At 48.6% G+C, this 16,346-nt stretch overlaps 6 protein-coding genes across 6 annotated transcripts; 2 read left to right on the top strand and 4 right to left on the bottom strand.

Moving 5' to 3' along the window:
• Positions 1 to 33: 33 nt before the first annotated feature.
• N7503_004122 (mitochondrial-processing protease subunit alpha) lies at positions 34 to 1,854 on the bottom strand (the record flags this gene model as incomplete). Its single annotated transcript, XM_057063669.1, has 2 exons — positions 34 to 1,686; positions 1,744 to 1,854. 2 exons carry the CDS (start codon positions 1,852 to 1,854, stop codon positions 34 to 36), a joined length of 1,764 nt encoding a protein of 587 aa, XP_056924584.1.
• A 401-nt stretch (positions 1,855 to 2,255) lies between these two features.
• N7503_004121 (acetoacetate--CoA ligase family protein) lies at positions 2,256 to 4,384 on the bottom strand (the record flags this gene model as incomplete). The annotated part of the gene is made up of 2 exons (XM_057063668.1): positions 2,256 to 4,106; positions 4,157 to 4,384. The coding sequence occupies 2 exons, from the start codon at positions 4,382 to 4,384 to the stop codon at positions 2,256 to 2,258; spliced, it is 2,079 nt and encodes a 692-aa protein (XP_056924583.1).
• A 2,058-nt stretch (positions 4,385 to 6,442) lies between these two features.
• On the top strand, positions 6,443 to 8,467 carry lcb2 (putative serine palmitoyltransferase 2; the record flags this gene model as incomplete). The annotated part of the gene is made up of 1 exon (XM_057063667.1): positions 6,443 to 8,467. The coding sequence occupies one exon, from the start codon at positions 6,443 to 6,445 to the stop codon at positions 8,465 to 8,467; it is 2,025 nt and encodes a 674-aa protein (XP_056924582.1).
• Positions 8,468 to 9,376: 909 nt separating this feature from the next.
• Positions 9,377 to 11,321, top strand: N7503_004119 (DUF4246 domain-containing protein; the record flags this gene model as incomplete). The annotated part of the gene is made up of 4 exons (XM_057063666.1): positions 9,377 to 9,457; positions 9,564 to 9,686; positions 9,737 to 10,651; positions 10,713 to 11,321. 4 exons carry the CDS (start codon positions 9,377 to 9,379, stop codon positions 11,319 to 11,321), a joined length of 1,728 nt encoding a protein of 575 aa, XP_056924581.1.
• Positions 11,322 to 11,555: 234 nt separating this feature from the next.
• On the bottom strand, positions 11,556 to 12,622 carry N7503_004118 (uncharacterized protein; the record flags this gene model as incomplete). The annotated part of the gene is made up of 2 exons (XM_057063665.1): positions 11,556 to 11,915; positions 11,981 to 12,622. The coding sequence occupies 2 exons, from the start codon at positions 12,620 to 12,622 to the stop codon at positions 11,556 to 11,558; spliced, it is 1,002 nt and encodes a 333-aa protein (XP_056924580.1).
• A 2,131-nt stretch (positions 12,623 to 14,753) lies between these two features.
• Positions 14,754 to 15,871, bottom strand: N7503_004117 (ketopantoate reductase family protein; the record flags this gene model as incomplete). Its single annotated transcript, XM_057063664.1, has 3 exons — positions 14,754 to 14,915; positions 14,968 to 15,620; positions 15,679 to 15,871. 3 exons carry the CDS (start codon positions 15,869 to 15,871, stop codon positions 14,754 to 14,756), a joined length of 1,008 nt encoding a protein of 335 aa, XP_056924579.1.
• Between the last annotated feature and the right edge of the window lie 475 nt (positions 15,872 to 16,346).

Here is a 16,346-nt window from a genome sequence, read left to right as displayed (position 1 = left end):
GGGCGCTTCATATCAGAGCATTGAGATCTATATTTACAGGCGACCAAGCTTCCATCGCGCAATGCGCTCTTGGATCTCCTCCCAGGGGAAAGATCGCAGTTTGAATCCCTCAACCTCGCCCTCCTGCAGCACAACGGTGGGTTTGCCAGTTCCCTGGCCCTTGTTCTGCACTTGGCCACCAAAGACTTGACGAGCCACACGACGGAGATCCTCGACGGTCAAAGATTCAATTTGATCACACATCTCCTTCACACTGACCTTACGACCATGCACCTGGACCTGGCGTCCAAGATCCTCGAGCTCAACCATGCGAGACTCAAGGTTCATGAGCAAGGACGAACGAAGCTGGTTCTTGGCTCGGTTGACCTCCTGGGTCTGCAGAGCGCTGTAACCAGTATCCAGGGTGAGAGACTGCAGCTCGCGGCACATGACCTCAAGCATCTCTGTTGTCCGGACGGGGCTACATGAGGCGGTAATACCGAAGATACCGCTATCAGTGTAGCTGTGATTGAAGGCCATGCAGCTTTCGACCCATCCGTGCTGGTTCAGAACGTTGGTGTAAAGTCGAGAGTACATGCCCTTACCGGGACCACCGGCAGAGAAAGAGCCACCACCACCCAAAAGTGTCTGAAGGGTAGCAAGGGCGTAGATATCGGGAGAGGAGATAGGAAGGGCCTCGAAGGCAAGGTGGATGTGACTCAAACGAGGCAGCATAGGGTTGGCTGGCGGCGGGATCGGGGGAAGGGCGATGAAGCCACCAGTGTAGTGAGCAGGGCGGCGAAGATCCAACGCAGAGGGCTCGATCAAAGAAGGGTGGAGTGGTTCGACCGAGGTATGGTTTTGTGGGGAGAATTTCTTAAGGAAGGGAAGCTTCGACAGGAACGAGGAATTGGTGGTTTGTGAAGCGGCCGAGCTGCTCACGGTGGAAGAAGCTGTGAATTGAGGAACAGTTGGGATCTGTCCCTCTTTGGCGGCGTCATGAGAATCGGAGAGTGTAGTATCGATTCCGGAACCCGACAGAGCAGGCCCCTTGCCGTGGGCAATGTCACGGCTCTTCATGTCTCCAAAGTATTGCTCGGTAAGCTTGACGGCCTCGGCGTGAGGCACGCCAGCAAAGGCAACAACCATCCGATCCGGGTTAAAGAAGACCTCACGGTAGCGCTCCACTACAGCTTTATTGATTTCCCCTAATCTCTCTTCGGGGCACAACAGAGGGTTACCAAGTGTGTTATCCTTGAATGCGGTCATGTGAACAAGCTCCGGCAAGATGAGTTCCGGCTTCGCCCAAATCTCGCCAATCTCATACTCTGCTGTGGCCAGTTGTTCGAGTACCTCTTCATCAGTAATCAGAGGATCCCGGATAGTCTCAGCCAGGAGGCCAAGAGTTGTAGGAACCGCCGAGTTGAAACTAGCAGACTGGTACATTAACGACTCTCGCGATGACGCGCATTGGATGTTACCGCCCAACGACTCAAGCACCTCTAGCATCTGATCAGCCGATCGTGCCTTGGTTGACTTGAAGGCCAGTCGGTCCATGATATGGCTGACTCCACGCAAGCTTGCATCTTCGTAACGAGAACCGGCATCGACGTAAACTCCGACACCTGCGAAGGGACCCGGTAATGATTCTGTGGCGACGCGAACTCCATTTGGAAGTGTGGTGATTTGATCGAGCTCAGCGGGGTCCTATCAGAAAAATTGCAAGTTAGATTTGTTTGCAGTAGAGACGATCAGGCGACATACCCTAGCGGTGTCACTCTGAGTAGCAAAGCTTCTCGCTGAACGACCCGTTCGAGTCAAAGGCTTTGCGGACTCGACCGCCCGCAAAGCAGTGCGACGCATATTTCCTTTCATTGGGACACGCGTGGCAGTTTGTATAAGAAGGAGTGTTTTGCACGCCTTCTTTGCAGTGAATCCGGGGGAGTCGGGAAACGTGTGTCGGCGAAGAATCAATTCCGGAGCGCAGCACCGACATGATTACCTAAGCCGTTACATGATCTCGACCTCGAGGCTAGACATGGTTCTTACAGGTTCAATTTACTAATCAGAATTCTGGAACGATTATTAAATCCCTAACTCATTGGTCTTTTATTTCGAACATTTGATGGAAGTATCTATTGTCGGGATGTAATGCTTACCAAGGGTTGCAGTCTAGAATCTTTTACTATGACGACATGTTTGTGTATCAACAGCAATCTATTTTTGCATATTATTATCTTCAATTGTTTGACCTTGCAATGTATCCATGGAGGCGTTTAGGAATTTGCCGAAGCCCAGTCACGGTACCAATCAAGACAAGTAGCATTGGCAACGCTTGCGCCGATCTTAATGTTGAGTCCACACAAGATCTGCTTAACCGCATTCTCAACCTTCTTGCCATTGGAGGTCACCGGGATCTCGGGACAAGCATCAATAATACCTGGCACATGGCGGGGACTCAGCTCCTTGCGAATGATGGCCTGAATACGAGCCGCTAGTTCCGGCACACTAGAGGGGCAGCCGGGGGCGAGCTTCATAAAGAGGACCACTGTCTCGTCAGAGTCAATACCCTCACGCCTCCGGCCAATACAAAGAGAATCTTCAATCTCATCGGCAAAGTGCTTCAGAAGTACATTGTAGATTTCAGCGCTCCCGAAACGGACACCAGAGGGCTTAAGGACACCATCACTGCGGCCGAGCATTACCACACCTCCAGTCTGTGGGTTCACACGTACAAAATCTCCGTGGTGCCAGATTGAAGGACCGAAGACGTCGAAGTAACTCTTGCGGTATTTCTCGTGACCTTTGGGGCCCGGAGGCCAGAACATGACAGGTTGTGCAGGGAAAGGCACAGTGCAAACAAGGTCACCAGGCTCGCCCGAGGCACTTATATCATTCCCGGCATAGTCAAACACGGAGATCGCCATGCCAAGGGAGCGGCACTGGATTTCGCCTTTGTAGACGGGAAGAATTGGGCAACCCGAGCAGAACAAAGAAATAATGTCTGTACCACCCGTAATTGACCCTAACATGACATCCGAATGGATAGACGAGTAAATATACTCGAATGTCGATGGGGCCAACGGAGACCCAGTGCTGAAAATTGCCCTCAGAGTGCTGAGGGAGACTGGTCGGTGGGCATGTTTGCGGGGGTTTAACGCCGCTTGTTCTAGCATTGAGAGGTACTTGGCTGAGGTACCAAAGTGGGTGATTTGTAGCTCATCGATGAGACGGGGCATGGCCATTTCTCCATTGCCTCCCTCGACATCGAAAGGCCGGAAGGGGGACCCATCATACAGGACAATAGTAGCACCACTTGCCAAGCCAGACACTAGCCAGTGCCACATCATCCAAGTCGTTGTTGTGAAGTAGAACAGCCGATCACCAGGTCGAATATCGCAATGAAGAAGGTGCTCCTTCTTGTGCTGCAACAATGTGCCCAAAGACCCATGCACGATAGGTTTCGGTGCTCCTGTGGTGCCTGAAGAGTACAAAATATACACTGGATGATCGGGTCTCAAGCTTGCGAACTCCAACGGTGCTGATTGGTCCCGAACGGCAGCTTCGAAGTCATTATAAGTCACGGCCTTGCCATTCTCCGGGCGAAGTTGGTCGAGGCTGAAATCGAGGGACTTGGCAGTCTCAAATACCACCAAAACCTCCAAATCAGGTAATTCAGACACAATCTCACGCACTTTGGCATGAGACCCATGCACTTTGCCGTTATACAATGACGAATTGTCGGCAAAGAGAACCTTTGGCTCAACCTGTTTGAGGCGTTCGAGAACAGCATGCACGCCTGTATCTGGGGAAACTCCTGTCCAGAAAGCACCAATCGAGGCTGCAGCCAGCATGGCCACGACAGTGTTGGCATGGTTGCCGACAAAACCGGCTACGCGGTCGCCGGTTTGCAACCCTGCTTCCTTGAGTGCATTGGCGCATTTTCGAACTCGTTCTCGAAGCTCTCTCCAAGAGATGAATTCTCGGTCAGCTTCGGTGGCGCCGATCACAGCGATCGAATTCTCATCCGGCAAGCTTGCCGGGTACAGGAGATTCTCGGCGAAGTTCAGAGTACTGCCCTCGAAGAATGCTGGCCGAGGGAAAAGCACTTTGTCAGACTCGAGAACCTGAAATGGCGTCAGTATATTGATCGCAAGGGGAGTATTACTATACTAACCTGTTGATATGGTTCATGGGCTTTGATTCCTGTGTAGTGCCAAATTTCTTCCCAGAACTTGGCGGGTTCTGAGATACTCCATTGCCAAAGAGCATTGTAATCATACATGGATATCCCATGTTTAGTGCTCACTTTGGTCATAAAATCGTAAATCTGCGTTTTCTCAGGGGACGAAGGTCGCCAGAGCTCCTTCGCCTCCAGATTGATATCCTCATCGATGTGCGGCATCGTGGGTACAATGACAATTGAACCGGAAATCGAAAGTGTTGCACCTATGCAACCTCGTTCTGACAGGGGCGGGTGCTAAGAGATCTGTTCAATTGTTCCGTAGAATAGTCCCTGGTGAGAAAGTTCTGGGGTGTATATGCTATAGGCGTGCTTTCTTAAAAGCGCGCTAAAAAATCCTTGGGATTGACCTTGCAGGGGTTCAACTCAACCTGAAGACGGAAAAGGCAAGTCACACCATGCAATTTTCCCAACAAGGGAGCACGAGGCGGCTTCAGTCGGGTATTTAGTTGCCGCGGCTGCGGGTATAAGGCGGTACTATAAAAGGCCTAAGACTGCACTGTAGATTATGGAACGACCACAATTGGATGTGAGTCTGGAAATTCAATAAGAGACAAAAATGTTCCAATCTTCGCAGTTCATCTATGGTCCCACACACTCTTATAAAGTATCATCAGACTATCTTGGAATACCCCCCTGCGGAACCAAAGCGGAATGCGGGAGTGACGCTTCATGCCTCAGGCGGCAATATCAAATTTCCACGGTCTCGACCGTTTTCATGCAAATTTTCGATGGATCGTTCCCTAGGTAGTATCTGGTCTAGTGGAAAGATCCATCATACTGCCCTGTCATCGGAACTACAGTGAACATTGTCTGTGCTCATATGTTAATCTAATGTATACACTCATACTAGGTGTATATCTATGGTCATCATGGCATGACTCAACCATGATTCCTTCAGTCGCCGTTTTTTTTTTTTTGATATTGATTGTTAGATTCTGGTAAGAATAGGCCTGACAAGTGAGGTAGTACCAGACTAAGAAATTTGGTTCATCGTAGAATTGGTGCCAGGGATCGAGACTGTAACCCTGGGAGGTACTTGGATAGGCTTTTGGGTAAGTTCATAGATTAGTGCTACTTCACCAAGCCCCGGAGCTACAAATTTGACAAAGAATTTCTATCAATCCATAGGTTAGAATTAAAGTTGGTGGTTTTCAAATGTGTAAGGCTGTCATGCTAGGTTTTCCAGGGGCAATGTATCCACAGTAAGGAGTGCTGCAGCCTAGCTTTTCAAAGGGCCCCTTGTTATTATTGCACCTATAGACTTGGAGACAGAAAATTATAGATTGCTATGATGACCAGTAAACTTGGGGGCCTAAGGGTTTCGGGCTTTGCAGGTAGATGTGACTTGAGCAGCCATTTGTCTAGAGCCCAATGGAAGGTAGCTGGTACCTGATTTGCTTAGATTGAGGGACCACTTGGCTGCCGGCACTAACGGAAAAAGAAAAAAGTAAAAAGAAAAAAAAGCCCCATTGTAATGGGGCTGTATATTACCCGTAACTTTGAGTTTAAGCCAATCAAGTTCACCTTTCACCCGTACCCGCCACGTTTATCATTAAATACCAGGAGGCAGCATATCCTGCTTTGCATGATGATTATGAGACGCAGCAGGTACACAACGGATTCACCACCTCATCTCTCTCCTTTCCTCCTTTTCCTTAGCCCGATTCTCCCTTCCATCCGTGTATTCTTGGGAGACTCTTATCAGTTTCAATTTCTCGGAACTGTGGGCACTGGCCCCTTTGTTCTTGTGTTCTTTACCCCCCATTCCACGTGTGAAGCCACAATTTTCTAAGCCTCGCCCCGGAGGTTGTCGGATCTGCCTCCCGCGACCAATTTCAGCCCACAGTACGTACAATCGTGGAAACCTCAGAGTGACTTCATCTCGCCATTCGATTCCTCTGTTTTCACAACGCGCACAATTCCACCATCTCCACCCGAATCTCGCTTGACCCACTCGCTCCTTGAGAACCCATCGACTAACCTGGCGCCGCTTTCCCCCTCCCAGTTTACCCCGGTTGCTGTCGGATTCATCAAAAAACACGGAGACACACTGGCAGACACATAATCTCGTGAAGATCGCTTTGTTGCACTTTATCGGGTAGTCCCTGCCTCAAATTGTTGACTTGGACGCGTGAAGGAACCCACGCGCCCCCTATTACCGACAGTAAAATATTGCTGTCAATCTTGTCAACCCCCGAGTCGCTACTTCCCTCTGCGATGCCTCGTCGGTTCAGCAACACCTCCTCCATCGACACCCCTTCTAATTCTCCCTCCTTCTCACCCTCCACGGGAAAGGGCAGCATCGCCACCAAGGCGCCCTCGGTCAAGTCTCATCGCCTGTCCCAATTCTTCTCGGTCTCGCCCAAATCCAAGACCGATTCTCAGCCTCCTCAGTCGACCCCTCAGTCGGCCAGTGGGAATCCTAATCCGCCGATCAGCTCGGCATCACTGTCCTTACCGACAATTTCTTTGTCCACCGCTACCGCTGATAATCCGAACATGGAAGAATCGCCGACCACCCTCTTCCAGCCGCCAACTCCTGAGGAGGCCCGCCGGCTGGCCAAGCAACATGCTCAATTCGGTCCCATCGGTCATGCGAGTCACCGCTACTCCAGTCGGCACCCTGGTGGTGTTTTCCCGGAACCGGTGATGGACGAACCGCCGTATTATTATCTGCTTACGACGTACATCAGCTACCTAATTCTAATTGCTTTCGGTCACGTTCGTGACTTCTTTGGAAAGCGCTTCCGCGAGGAAAACTATCGTCATCTCAAGGCCCGCAACGGCTACGGTGCCCTGAACAGCGATTTTGACAACTTCTATGTGCGTCGCCTCAAGTTGCGTATCAACGATTGCTTTGAGCGTCCCGTCACTGGTGTTCCTGGCCGCACCATCACTTTGATCGATCGTGCCACGGACGACTACAACCACCACTTCTACCTGACAGGTACCACCACGGATACGTTGAATCTGAGCTCGTACAACTACCTGGGATTCGCCCAGTCGGAAGGTCCCTGTGCCGATATGTCGGAAGATTCGGTCCGGAAATATGGTATCTGCACGCCTAGTACTCGCGCGGAGACTGGCACCCAGGATCTTCACGTCGAGGTGGAGGAACTCATAGCGAACTTTGTCGGCAAGGAGGCATCCATGGTTTACTCCATGGGATTCGGCACCAACGCCAGTATCTTCCCTGCTCTCGTTTCCAAGGGTTGTCTTCTCATTTCCGACGAATTGAACCACGCTTCTATTCGCTTCGGTGCTCGTCTTTCCGGGGCTTCGATTGCCATGTTCAAGCACAATGACATGCGGGATCTTGAAGTCAAGCTCCGCGAAGCCATTTCTCAAGGCCAACCCCGCACCCACCGCCCCTGGAAGAAGATTTTGGTTGTTGTCGAGGGTCTATATTCGATGGAAGGGTCTATGTGCAACCTGCCTGGTCTTGTTGAATTGAAGCACCGATACAAGTTCCACCTGTTCGTTGATGAGGCTCACTCTATCGGAGCTATTGGTCCTCTGGGCAAGGGTGTGTGTGACTTTTTCAGCATTCCTACTTCGGAGGTCGACATCTTGATGGGAACGCTCACAAAATCGTTTGGTGCCAACGGTGGATACATTGCAGCCGACAAGGCGATGATTGACAAGCTCCGGGCCACCAGCTCGGGTATCTTCTACGGAGAGGCCCCCGCACCGGCGGTGCTCACCCAAATTTCTTCCGCTCTTCGCATCATTAGGGGCGATCTCGTTCCTGGACAAGGCGAGGAGCGATTGCAACGATTGGCTTTCAACTCACGCTACCTCCGCCTGGGCCTAAAGCGTCTTGGCTTTATAGTATACGGCCACGATGATTCGCCAATCATCCCTGTTCTGCTCTTTAATCCCGCAAAGATGCCCGCCTTCTCCCACGAGATGCTCAAGCGCAAGATCTCCGTTGTGGTTGTCGGATACCCCGCTACTCCTTTGGTTTCGTCCCGTGCTCGTTTCTGTGTGTCGGCTGCTCACACCAAGGATGATCTCGACAGAGTTCTGGTTGCTTGTGACGAAATCGGCAATGTCCTGCAATTGAAGTTCTCTACTGGTATTGCTGGTGGTGCGCTACCCCCTGCCGAAGAAATGGCTCCTCCGCCCGAGATGGAGAAGGAGTGGCAGCGTAAGCGCAGTCCTCACATTTCTCCTCCCCGATGGCGGGTCGAGGACGTTGTCCGACGTGGAGTTCAGGATGTCAAGTCACCCTTGTATTAGTTTGACCCTTCCTGTTCTGCGATGCTGCCTTGGAACATGCTGCATTCTTAAGCTTCTGCCTTTCTGCCCGAGTCCCCCCGGAGCCCGGTTGGTGCTGGTCACGCCGTGTAACGGTCTATTAATCCCGCGTACCTCCCCTTTCCTGTCTGTTTTTGCTCGGTCTTCTTGCTTTCGGCGTTGGTTCGGCTTTTGATGAAATGTCGCATCACGACTGAAGCAGGAAATGTCACTGGTTCCGGGAATGAAAGAGAAGGGGCCTCAAAGGAATCCGAAGCCAAGAAAAAAACATCTTCCGGTCATGAATTATTCGAACAAGCAACGAATGAATATGCCCCTGTTTCTCATATAATACTTCCCTGGTTCTGATGAAGATGTCCCCCATTTTTCCTTGCATACAAACCCCCTTTTAATCCAGCTCTCTGTATTTTTCTCTTCTCTGTTATTTTTATCCTGTCTAGAACATTGCCTAATAATGCTTTGTCTATTGTTATTCTTACCCAGAGCACAGGCTGGCTTTCTCTTCTTCCATCGGCGCTCTAGCTACACTGTATTGTATCATGTTGCTGCTCCTGCAGTTTTGGCTGTGAGTGACTTTTGGGTTATGCTTTTTGCCTTTCCATTTGAGAAGCTCGCTTCTGATTATGGTAGGTCCATGTCGTCTGTTTAGATCAATTTATAATTAGATGGATTTGAGACTTGTAGAATACTTCGTTGCACTTACCTAAAGAAGCTTAGAATCAATATATGGATCCATGGATCCCAGACAATAGTCAGGCAGGTACTAGGCAGTCACCCTGGCAGCCTCTGGCGCCAAGCTTTAGCGTGAACCCTTAGTCTTGGCTTATCCATCGGCCAGGCTATATAATAGCCAGCATCCCCATCTCTGATTATGGAAATCAGACCGCAAAAATGTCGGTAGTACCACATAAGCCCGCCCCGGAACAGTCCGGTTTGCCTGGCTTCACATTGCCTCTTGACTATCTCCCTAAAGTAAGATCTTTGCTCTATAAAATCCCGCCGGAAAGCACTAACATGTACAGGAAACACCTCTCCCGCTTTGTCCCCATGCATTACAGTTCACCTCAACGTAGGAAAGTCATCCACATATGGGCTAGAATATGCAATACTTATCCTTATTAGATCCCTCAAGGTTCATCGAGAAATAGTAATGATGCGCGTGATGAACGCCATTACTGACAAGCCAGAGTGGAACCAGAAGGTAGGCCACGCGTTCCCACCAAGAGCTACAAGCCCTAACATTCATATCAGATTTTCAATGAGGAAATAACTACCAAATGGCGCGAAGAGATCTCTAGCAGTGGCGAGGATATCTCCCCGGCAATGATGGACTATATCGTTAAGGAATTGCAATGGAAAGCCAATCTCCTCAATTCCGACGGTTTCATCACTATCTTTGACATTGGCGTGGTCAAATCAGACACCGCAATCCCAGAAGAATTGCGGAAAGCCCTGGTGGATGAAGTGGCTCCTTTGGAAAACATACCGGACGACCAGAAAGATTACCATCCTGGAACAGACCAAAAGGTCCTTGATCTTGTCCATCCATCACTTTTTCCGCTCGTATACGGACGCAGCCGTATCTTGCGCGATAAGTCGATTGGTCTTGAAGACTGTCTCGATACCACAGGACAAGGAGAAATACTGACAGTCCCCAAAGATGCGGGTGGTCGCTGGAGTCGCAAGTTCCAATGGCTTCCTTGTGACGTGAAGCTGAGCTCCACAGAAGCGGAGCCCGAGTGCCGCATCACCTCCTACATCAACAATTTGCATCCCGGGCGGCATCTTACCTTGTACAAGGTCATCGAGAAAGTCCTCGCACGCGCCATACCTTTGTGGAACAGAACTTTGACTGGCGAGATAAAGAAAAGTCATCGGATTGAATATTCCTTCGTTGACCTTGATCGCCTGGAGCCAGAACCGGTGCAAGGACCCGACGAGACTGATCGTGCTCACTGGCACCGTTGGATGAGATGGAACAGTGCTGGGACAATCAAACAGCCGGAGCCGAGAGAATTCACCGAATACAAGTCTGAAAAATCAATGGATATTCAAAAGCTGTTTGGCGATACTGGGTTGCAGGTTATCGTGAAGTTGGCCAACATTGAGCTGTCTCCTGAAAATCCTGAGTACGAAGGAGGATCCTGGCATATTGAAGGTCAACTGGTAAGTTAACCTCGGTGCAAATCACTTCTGTCTTTCATTTTACTCACTATTGGACCTATAGAATGAACGCATCTGTGCGACGGCTATCTACTACTATGACAGCGAAAATATTACAGAGAGCACTCTCGCATTCCGCCAACGTGCAGACGAAGAGAAAGCCGAAGATATAAATTACGAACAAGGACAACACGAGTTCCTCCAAGAAATTTTCGGATTCGGACCCGATATTGACGGCTATTCCGTCAACGCCCAGATGACGCAAGACCTAGGAGGCGTTGTCTGCCGGCAAGGCCGTCTTCTTACTTTCCCCAACGTCGTTCAGCACTGCGTGACTCCATTTTCGCTGGCTGACCGGTCAAAGCCCGGCCACCGGAAGATCCTGGCTTTATTCCTTGTTGATCCACATTTACGAATCATTTCGACTGCAAACATTCCTCCACAGCAGGAAGATTGGGGAAGGGAGAAATATGATCTGGCTCAAAAGGTGCTTTCAGAGAACCTTCCTGCTGAGTTGAGAAATATGGTTTGCGATGAGGGTGTGCTACAGCAGTTGATGAGCATGGATGAGGCGAAGGAGTTGCGATTGGAGCTTATGGATGAGAGGAGTGCAAAGTCTCTGGAACAAAACGAGGCTTTTGAGAAGGGTGATTTCAATCTTTGTGAGCACTAGGTATGGGATTTGCTGTTTTGCTTTAGACTTGGTCAAATATAGTTTTTCAAGACTGTTGAAGATATGCGTTCTACGTAGATCAGGCCTTTGACTGAGCTGCCTTCCGTCGATAGATGTCATCCTCTACCGGGCACACTGAGAGTTTGAAACCAACGACAGCCTGGATTCTCTGTATATTCACAAATCATTAGGATTCTCACATATACGATTTGGGAGTGACTAGTTACTAAAAGCCTATGAACAATCCTGAAGTATCGTTTCTCCTTCACTAAGCCCAGCCCACTTCCAACAAGCATTCCAAAGCCTCTTCTGCCATTCCAAATCGTCACTAGCAGGAGTAAAACTCCCTTGTATCTGTCCCACAAAGTACCCACTCTTTCCATGAAACACCGGATCAACACTAACCGCAACAAGATCCCGACCCGAATCGTCCGTTGTGCGAAACTCAGTAGTCAAATGCTTGAGGACCGGCATCATGAAGTTGATAACCCCGAAGATGAGTCTAAGAACGCGTTTTTGCTCCACTTGACCTCTTGATGAAGGGAGCCCACCCGGGTCCATAGACATTGCAAACACATTCGATAGTTTGGGATCCTGTATTGAGAAGGAATTAGCGACCGGCTTCTATTCCAGCAAACTCTGTGCAAGTATCTATTCACCTTCTTCAGTCTTCTGTTAAGATCATTGGCAAACGTTACGTTCGCAAGCTTAGCCATCCCATATCTCTGGAATCCCCGATCATAAACCAAAGACGGGGGATCAGGATCTGGCTTCACAAGTTCCTCGATATCAACAGGAGCGTACGTCTTCAACGAGTAAAACGGGTTTGGCTTGTCAGTATAATGAGTGATAGATCCCAGCATGACAATCCGTCCTGAGCGAACATCCATGCTGTCAAGCAACTTCAAGACCAGTAGGTAATGCGATAGGTGGCTGATTTGAAACGTAGACTCGAAGCCATCGGAAGTGAACTTCTGGCCTCCGCCCAGGGAAATTGAAGCAGCGTTGCATATTACCGCGGTAAGTCTGGGAAGCTCTCCAGCACGGATGCGAGTTGAGAGTTTCTCTGCGAAGGAACGGACGTTTGCTAGGTTGCTGAGATCCAGGCCTTCGATGAGGACGTTCGCCTTCGGGTACTTGGAAATAAGTTGGACGAGTTTGGCGGTGTTGGGATCCTTTTCTGGTGATGGGTTCCGGACTGTCGCTATGAGTGTATGATTTGGGTAGAGTGATAGGAACGACTTGGTGAAGCCGAGGGCTAGGGAGCCGTTGGCCCCGGTTACAAGGACCGTTCCGTTCATTCTGGAAGGTGACTGAAGATTGTGAAAGAAGAAGAGTCTGAAAAACATATTTTAGTGGGATTGAGACTAGATATTTAAATAAACGAGTAAGGGCTTTTCTAAAATTTGGCAATGTATTGTTTTGCTATGGGTTTGACTGGGGTTATCACCTATCTCCGCAGCTTTTCTGGATTTGGAAAGCACAGGTCTTGGCAAAATGATCCCATCTCACTTTGAAGCTCTCACAATAGTGATTAGCGATAGACTTGGACTTGGTTGACAAATCTACTCTATTACTGCGACCGTTGCCAACCATGTCTGATACTCTTCTAAATCCTAATCACATAAAACGCGCAGTGCATATTGATGTGACAAGATCTTGCGGTATGATACCAAGCAAGTGCATACAGTATAGTATAGCGCGACTTACACTATTTGTATAAGCTATTTTTAAAATAGCAACCCATCGTGTTATTATTGGTGTGGTTTGGGACCCAGGATCACTACCAAGCGCCAGCAATCATCCTGCCATATTTCAATATGACACGGAACATCCATTCCTGGCATCGTAATTATGTGTATAACACTGAGTAAGGAGGCCCATATTGGCTACTCAATTTCCTTAACAAGGCATATATCTGGTAATACATGTCTCAGTCAAGTAATTATATGGGTTCCTGGCTTAATAATATACTCTTTGTCACTTCTTCTCCTCAGACCATTGATGAGGGAGTCGAATAAACATGAGTGCCCGCCTTTTACCAATACATCATTTGATATATCACGATCATCTTCTCCAAACCACATCATATCAGAGTCCGTGTGACACCATGCCATTCTAAACGATACGAGATGGAAATTGTCGCGGATTGCAGCCAACACTGATTGCCATGAGCCTCCATTTCGTGTATCAATCGTAACCATCTCCAGGGCCACTGCTTGGAGGGTGCTATGGTGTTTATAGAGGAGATTCAACAGATCGTCTGAAAGGCAATAAACACTCCAGAGCTCGAGAGTTCGAATTTTAGGCAGCGTCAACATTCGATTCAGTGCAGCGAAGTCTTCTTGTTCCACGCTGAAAGGGAATTCTAGACGTAAAGTCTCGAGTCTTGGAAACTGTGTGATAAAATTACACAGAGGCTCGGCCCAAGTAATAGGATTTCCACCTGTATGAGGACCAACGGCAAGGCTCAGTTTGTTCAGCGAAGTGATCCATGGTATATCGTTGTCCAGGCAGAAACCGGGGAGTCTTAACATGCTTGTCTCTATGTGCGGTGCATCGAAATTACCATTAAGCGCCAAAGTAGTAATCTGGGCCTTGCTGGCAGCAACAGCCGCAATCAAGACATGGATTGCTCGTTTGGCAAGGGCCCTGCTTATTCTGGGAAAGGAGCCGGCCTTCCCCTCGGGGATTCCAGCCCCCCAAGGTCTCTGCTTCCCGTCGAGGACAATAGTATGGCAGTTACTCGCATTTTGCAGAATTTGGGTCAGATAGGTAGTATCCAAACCTGATATTTGGAACCATTCTTGCTCGAACAAGTAATTTTTTTGCCCGATTTCTGTGATGACTCCCTGAGGAGAGGAGAGCCACGAAAGTTGCGATACGCTGGCAGCAGAAATTGGGAGCGATCGTCTTGGAATATATTGTTTGGTGATGATATGGATTTCTTTGATATAAGGCCCAAAATTTGGATTGCGCGAAATTTCCAGTAAAGTTATCAGGCTACCGTGGGTTAAAAGGTGAAATCGTTTGTGAAAATAGCGCTGGGTGAAAATTGGGCGGGAACACGCAGCAAGATACCGAGCAGCAAGACGAAAGTTGAAGAGATCGTCAATTTCAAGGTGCTCTACTATGAGAGCAATGATTTCAGGGCTGAAGTCGTCTATACTTGCCATCATGGTAAGTATAAGGAAAGGAAGTGTAATTCGGAGCAACTGATGTTTTCTCTTGCCTGGTTTGAAGTCACATGACTCGATATCATACTTATGGTAAGGGGAATGGAAAGATCATTGCAAATTACTTTTGAGTGACTAAAGCCGGTCTTCGCATAAGCCTTGCTATGCATGTTTCTTCAACCGCAAGGGAAAGGGAAGAGAACAAATATTGAGTACTGTCCAATAAATAGATCAGTGGATAATTAGTGAATGATGTCTAAGAGCCATTCATGTCTATTAAGCCTTTATTCTTCTTGGTCCGCCATTGAACAGCAACACATAAAGAATACAATGTAGAGAGGATCGGAGCATTTACGCCGAGTCTTTGAGCCTCACGGCATACCTCTCCAAGCAAATTCTCATGCTCAATAAACGATCCCTTAATGTTTTCTTAGAACTCCGTTCAACGAAGGGTATTGTGATTGACTTACCGCCTGAGTGTCAACCTGCATACTAGGCGTAATCATCTTCTCAATGGGATTACTGCGGATGGTTTCTTCAATGATCCCATCTGGAAGCTTATGACCCGCGGCTCCTGCGACTTTCATAACTTCTTTCATAGCTGGAATGACCAGGGTGTCAACGACACTAGTCATCTGAAGCTCCCCCGTGTTTAAATCCACTAGAGCGGAAACGGGATTGAGCGTCGCGTTGTAAACCAATTTAGCCCAGCGGTCATACCCAACATCAGGCCTGTAGAGACAAGTGGTTTTACCCGCAGCGCCATATATATCGATAAAATGCAGGGCAGATTTGCTGAGTGATTCTGCGTCATGGGGCTGGGAAGGAAAGGGTCCGATATAGAGAAGATCTCGTTGCTTTTGCTCGATCACGCCTTTGCTAATTTCATGAGCGTCAATGCGACTGACTCCCGACAGAACCATATTTTGAGGAAACTGAGCCATCAAAGGCTTTTCAATGTTAAGCCCATTCTGAATCAGAACAATGACCGTGTGGTTGGGCGAAATTGCAGGCGCAATAATTTGGCCAATAGGTTTGATGTCTGGTGTGTTTTTCGTGCAGCACACAATGTAGTCGAAGGGCTGAATGTCTGAATTGGATACGTCTGGAACTCTATCCAGAACTACTTGACATGTTGATCAGTAAAATGGGTAAGGTGCCGGATGAAAAGGGTTTCTGACCGTGACTTGGTCGCCACTCTGTAAGGTCACCATGTTCACACGACCGTATCGTGAAACCCTGCTTGTTCACAATCTCAAAATTCGACCTCAAGACACAGGAAACCTCAGCCTTGTTTCCATGCTCAAGGTTCAGGGCAGCGATGGTGCCGACTCCTCCACAGCCAACCAACAAGATTCGAGACTTCTGAGCCATTTCTGTATGCCTTTGACACAGAAGAGTATATGACTCCAAGATTTATGAGTTTCTCAATTGAATGTTATCATTCAACGCGAGATACTGAATTTCAAATAGGGAAATTCTTGTGTGCGGGGAAGTGGGTTACTCGGCCCGAGTCCTATCTTTGGCCGGCACCGGATATCCACATCTCGTTCCGGTCATGGGAATCATTTAAGGAATGTATGTGTATTCTAGAGACCAGTGATTAGTTGCTCGATTTGGGCTCCAAATACTCATATATGTGTGGGGATCTGTGCACTCGACTAGTGATCTCCTTCGAAGAGAGGCAAGGCCAAGGAAAACCGAAATGATGGCTCAGAACATGGGTTCTCACTCACCCCTAAATAACAGAGGAAAACAAAGAAAGGTTAGGGAATGATACATGTATTTTGATCAACGCTTATGGCGATATTCAAAAGCTACAACAGAGTAAAGCCTTATTGGATCTGGG

Source organism: Penicillium pulvis (genome assembly GCF_028828015.1).
Source record: "Penicillium pulvis strain IBT 33274 chromosome Unknown contig_1_segment0_segment0, whole genome shotgun sequence".
Classification (NCBI taxonomy): domain Eukaryota; kingdom Fungi; phylum Ascomycota; class Eurotiomycetes; order Eurotiales; family Aspergillaceae; genus Penicillium; species Penicillium pulvis.
This window is presented reverse-complemented; position numbering and strand designations above follow the sequence as displayed.